This window comes from Octodon degus, unplaced genomic scaffold, assembly GCF_000260255.1.
Source record: "Octodon degus isolate 3935 unplaced genomic scaffold, OctDeg1.0 scaffold00026, whole genome shotgun sequence".
Taxonomy (NCBI): Eukaryota; Metazoa; Chordata; class Mammalia; order Rodentia; family Octodontidae; genus Octodon; species Octodon degus.
This window is the reverse complement of record NW_004524602.1, coordinates 7,471,122-7,476,793: the sequence shown is the minus strand read 5'-3', so window position 1 is coordinate 7,476,793 and position 5,672 is coordinate 7,471,122. Positions and strand designations below refer to the sequence as shown.

Genomic DNA, 5,672 nt, shown 5'->3' with positions numbered 1-5,672 from the left:
TTTGTTTGTTCGTTTTTGCCATGCTAGGGATGGGACTCAGGACCTTATGATTGCCAGGCAGGCACGTGTGCCACTGAGCTATCTTTCTCCTCAGCCCTTGTTGTTTTTCTTGCTACTATTTGGTTTCGCTATGTGCAGTTTCTTTACAGATGAGTAAATTCGGGGAATCTGGTTTCTGAGAGTTACCCCTCATCTTATTGTCTCGCTATGCAAGAGGAATGTCCCGTTAAGAACTTTTCAGATAAAACAGCACTGACTGTTTTAGTAGTGTGAGATAATTAGTGATAATAATCATTGCTGTTTGTTACTGTTTCGAGCCTCCGTCTTTTTATGGATTCTCCACTGTTGCCCGCCCTATCTCTCCTTATCTCTGTGCCCTGCCCCAGAGCTAGCGGTAGACTCGGAAACCAAGGCCTCGGCTCCGTCCTCCGTAGCCTGTGCTCCCCTTCCCGTCTGTCCTCCTCTCACGTATGCGCCATTGCCTCATCTCTGGTGAGCTTGCCATCGTTCCAGAGAATAGCAAAACACACACATGGCTGTGCGTCCTGGGACTTCCGGCATCTTGCTTATAAGGCGTTTTCCTCTTCCTCTTCCTCCGCCTCCTCCTCCTCTCCCCTCCCCCCTTCCCCTCCTCTTTGCAGAATGGATATAGTAAAATAGTCACTGATTATTGATCAACTGGTGTTAAATCTAAAAGAGACAGTTTGACCCTGACATGTTGGGCGTTTGCTCTGCGTCCTTTGCTGTAGCCCAGGCAGGGCAGAAGAGCTTTCTTTGGTGCGTCATGGTGTTCTTGATGTGGTCGCAGGCATTCTTAGTCTGATGCTCAGCAACCATTGTGAACTCACCAGTCGTACCATTTGTTAAGGAATAATTTAGAAAAAAATAAAACTAATCTGATATACAAAGTACCCAGCTAGAGGGGGCTGGGGAGACAGCTCAGTGGCATAAGCACCTGTCTGGCAAGTGCAAAGTCCTGAGTTCAATCCCTACTACAACAACAACAAAAAAGACCTCCACTTTTCAAAGTACCCAGCTAGAGAGTTATTGTGATTTGCCAGTGTTATAATTTCATACAGTCAGTGTTCTCAAGGATGAATTACAGTTACTTAATGCCAGAGGGCTTTGATTCTGACAACTCTGTCGCTGTGTTCTCCTTTACAGAAACCAGCGAAGGTGTGTCCTTGCGCCTGGGAAACACAAGAGATTTTATTATTTCATTTGACCTCAAGTTCTTGACAAATGGAAGCGTGTCTGTAGTTCTAGAGACCACAGAGAAGAACCAGCTCTTCACTGTCCATTACGTCTCGAACACACAGCTCATTGCCTTTAAGGACAGAGACGTGTACTATGGCATTGGGCCCAGAACTTCATGGAGCACCGTGACCAGGGACCTGGTCACTGACCTCAGGAAAGGAGTGGGCCTTTCCAGCACAAAAGCTGTCAAGCCGACCAGAATAATGCCCAAAAAGGTGGTCAGGTTGATTGCAAAGGGGAAGGGATTCCTGGACAACATCACCATCTCTACCACAGCCCACATGGCCGCGTTCTTCGCTGCTAGTGATTGGCTTGTAAGGAACCAGGATGACAAAGGGGGCTGGCCCATTATGGTGACCCGCAAGTTAGGGGAAGGCTTCAAGTCTTTAGAGCCAGGCTGGTACTCTGCCATGGCCCAGGGGCAAGCCATGTCGACACTGGTCAGGGCATATCTTCTAACAAAAGACCACACATTCCTCAGTTCAGCTTTAAGGGCAACAGCCCCTTACAAGTCTCTGTCCGAGCAGCATGGAGTCAAAGCTGTGTTTATGAATAAACATGACTGGTATGAAGAATATCCAACCACCCCTAGCTCTTTCGTTCTAAATGGCTTTATGTATTCCTTAATTGGGCTGTATGACTTAAAAGAGACTGCAGGGGAAAAGCTTGGCAAAGAAGCGAAGTCCTTGTACGAGCGAGGCATGGACTCCCTCAAAGCCATGCTACCTCTGTACGACACCGGCTCAGGAACCATCTACGACCTCCGCCACTTCATGCTGGGCATCGCGCCCAACCTGGCCCGCTGGGACTACCACACCACCCACATCAACCAGCTGCAGCTGCTCAGCACCATCGACGAGTCCCCCATTTTCAAAGAATTTGTCAGGCGGTGGAAGAGCTACCTTAAAGGCAGCAGGGCAAAGCACAACTAGAGCTCAGCACCAAAACCACACTTGGCCGCCCCCGGACCAACTGAGGGCTCGGCTCTGGGGCGCAGGCACGCTAGGGGGTGTACCGGGCCCTGTGGATGCGAGGGAGGTGGTGAGTGAGCCTTAAAGACGCTCTTCTGAAATGGTTGCATTCCGTGGCTGGCTCTGTAGAATCGTGCAGTCTGGGGGGTTGCGCGGTTGTCCCTCTGCGGCCACACAGGGAGGGGACGGTAAGTGGCTGTGCCTGGCCAGCTGCCTCGCACTTCTGAAAACTTAGTATGGCGCTCTTTTAAAATGTGACTATTTATATTTATATTGAAAGCAGACTTTAAAACAGTGACGCTGTAATACAGTAAATGTGTCCTCGTCGCCTGGGTAGAGGTCTGTACAACTGTTGGAAAACATGTTTCTCTCCTGTAGATGCATTTCTTAGGAGCAGATGAGCATTTGTTGCATTTGTTATATATGGAGAATATTTTGAATTTTTGTTTTTTTTGAAATGTGTAAATTAAAAACACAGTGTTCAGGCTTCACAGTTCTGTAATGTAAGCACAACTTAAAATGCAACTTGCCGGCTGCACAAGAAATTACAGACATGTTGCCTGTTTCGTGAAACTTGATCTACAATCAGTAAGTGTTTGATAATCAATCTGTTCCTTGGTCCCCAAAGTGATGCTTTTTCACTATTGAGAATTTTGTATTTAATTTTTTTTTAATCTCTGAAATTATATTTCACTCTAACAGTACTAGAGACATGGCTATTTGGGTGGATTTCAAATAGCTGGCATTGGGAGAGTTTTGAGTGCGTAAAACTCAACAACAGTGACTTCCTTGCAGACACCACTTATAGTTACAGAAGTGAATAAATAGTTTAAAATAAGAAGTTAACATGTTATCTATAATGTCCAATGAACAAAATAGTATCTTTTCAGATCAGGTATCTTCTATTGTAAAGTCCTTATGTTCCAGTGATGCTTTTGAAACTAGATCTTTTCTTGATACACTAACAGGTCTTCTGAGAGGAACGCCAACGTTTTCCAGTTCAGCATTAGCTTTTCTTAGTTCTCTTCTTATAGGAGGTAACACCTGTCGGCCGGTTGGGAACATATCTTTTCTTAGTTCTCTTCTTATAGGAGGTAACAGCTGTCGGTGGGTCTTGGTGAGGTCATTCTTCATGCTGTTTGAAGGCTGTGGGTTTAATGTAGGAACCAATGAGTGTTGTGTGCGATTAAACCTTCTGTGTAGCCCCAAACTATGATTAAAGTTTCTGACACAAGTAGACTCTCGAACAGGTTCTGTACTAACACTGCTCAACACAGACTTGTTCCGCAGGGTCACCTCCAGAAGTTTGGTACTGACCACTTCTAGCCTCACGTAAGCCTTGGTTAGCTCAGTGAGCAGTGCTTCTTTATCTTTCATTTCTTCAATACGGAGTTGCCTATATTTTTGCAGTTGAGTTGTCCTGAGACTTTGTTTTTGAGATTTTGTTAGAGAGCTCCAATTCCAGTTGTTCAATTGGGAGTTCCATCTCCTTTTTCAGTGCAGCATTTGTATCCTTAGCTGCTGTAACTGATCTTGAGATGCAACTTGTGTCTCTGTAAAGAAATTGGGTTGTTTTAATTTTCCAGCTCTTGCTCTTCCCTCGGTCTCATCTTTGTATTATTGTACTTGGTCATGTTCTGCCACATTTCTGTCTAGTAAATGTTTAGGTGTTCTCTTCCTTGTTCCAACTTCATTGTATTCTCTTCTAGTGTTTCGTAGTTCCTTTTCAGAGATAATAACTCCTGCTGGAGAAACTGATTATCTTCATTTACGTGGAGACGTGTGGAAGGCGGAGTTTCCAGTCCTGCTGCAAGATCATCAAACTTGTGCATTAGCGTATTAAGTACAATAAGCATTTCAGATTTACTGGATGTTGAATCTCCATCAAAACAAAACTCTCCATTTTCCTTCTCTTTTAACATTGTTTTTGTCACTTTAAGAGCATTCTTAAACCCAGTTAGCTCTTTTATTAATTCACTATTTTTCTTCTTTTCTTCATCCAAAGCATATTCCAGAGATTGTTTTAACTTGGGAAGTTTAACTGTCCCTTGTCATCTTTAGACAAATATGCAATTAATAGGTTTTCCTGTCGATGTTTGATTTCCTCTGCTTGCTTTTTTTATATTAACTTTTAAACAGGAATTCTCAAGTTCAGACTTAGTTTTTTCTGCATCTTGTCAGCGTGCAGCATAGCTTCTCCGTATCGCTGCTGCGCTGCTTCCACCTGATCGATTTTTTTCTTAGAGTCTCCAATTCCGTGTCTTCTAAGAAAACTTTCAGCTTGTTTCGCTTCATCTTCTTGATCATATTGTTCTTTTTTTCTTAACAGTACTTCAGCTTTTTCATATAACTGATCAACATTTCCCCTTACGCTTGCCAGGGAAGTGCTTATTCCACTGAGCCATCTCCTGGCCCCTTTGTATGTAATTTTAGAGTATGCGTTGAGAGTTTTATCTACTTTAGGGGGAACATTATATGGAATATTTATCAACATACTGAGTTTGGAAAGAGCCTAGTAATTTTAAGCCCAACCTTATAGGACTTTCCCCTTTAAGGAAAGATGGCAGTTTAAACATCACAGACATGAGTCCTAGCTTTTCCTGCCTAGGTTATTCTTGACTGTCACATTCCAAATCATTGATTCTGTCATGTGTTTTTTTTTTTTCTTTGAAATTAAATTTTAATTTATTATAGCTATTAAATAAAAGAGATGCTACTTAATTTGCTATCCACTTATAATCAGATCTTTGTTTAGGATATATGGACCCTACTGAACCTGATGTAAGTTATCCCTGAGCCTTATGCCAGGGACAATGTCCATCGGGCCTGAGGCACTAAGTTCAAGCCAGCAAGGGCTGGATTTGCTCTGGTTTTTGTTTTAGGGTCTAATAGTGCTCTGAAGTGATGCTGTCACATAGTTTAGAAATGCGAGATCCCACATTTTTGAGGGACCGGTACACGCGCAGCGCATCTCTGACGTCTCTGGCTGTGCCTGGAAGGGCTGGGCGGGTTGCCTGCTGCACAGTAGAGCGGAGTTGAATCCAGCCTACCAAGCACTACTAGAAAATGGAAAATACATCCATAGCTGTATGTGGCGTGTGTGCATCCGGAGGGGCGGCAGCGAGGGCAGCGTACGCTGAAGTCGGTGTTTGGCTGGCCGCGGGGGAGTAAGCTTAAGCTCCCACTCCTGTGATGGCTTCACTTGGCCTGTAATGCAGTCGTGGCTTGCGAGGTTCCCCTTAGCCTTTGAGCTTTGTAGCTTCTACACAGAAGATGTCTCAGCAGCATTTGAATGTCCACCTTTTAGAGTCTCAACAATAAAAATGAGGCCTCCTTGCTTTGGTTTTCAATGCCAATGTTAAACTCTCTCCTGTCCTGGAACCCTTTGGACTTCGTAAACATCACTGCTCTAAGCAGTGAGGATTCTGCTTTGCCTCTGTGTGC

The 5,672-nt window shown here is 44.2% G+C and overlaps 1 protein-coding gene across 2 annotated transcripts in view; it reads left to right on the top strand.

Moving 5' to 3' along the window:
* Glce (glucuronic acid epimerase) overlaps positions 1–4,682 on the top strand; it is an 84,091-nt gene extending 79,409 nt beyond the window's left edge. For both annotated transcript variants that reach the window (XM_004628782.2, XM_023712544.1), the window contains 2 exons: positions 1,165–3,265; positions 3,323–4,682. In XM_004628782.2, coding sequence (XP_004628839.1) covers positions 1,165–2,189 — 1,025 coding nt within the window. In that variant the 3' untranslated portion in view covers positions 2,190–3,265; positions 3,323–4,682. The remainder of the gene's footprint in view (positions 1–1,164; positions 3,266–3,322) is intronic.
* Positions 4,683–5,672: the final 990 nt, after the last annotated feature.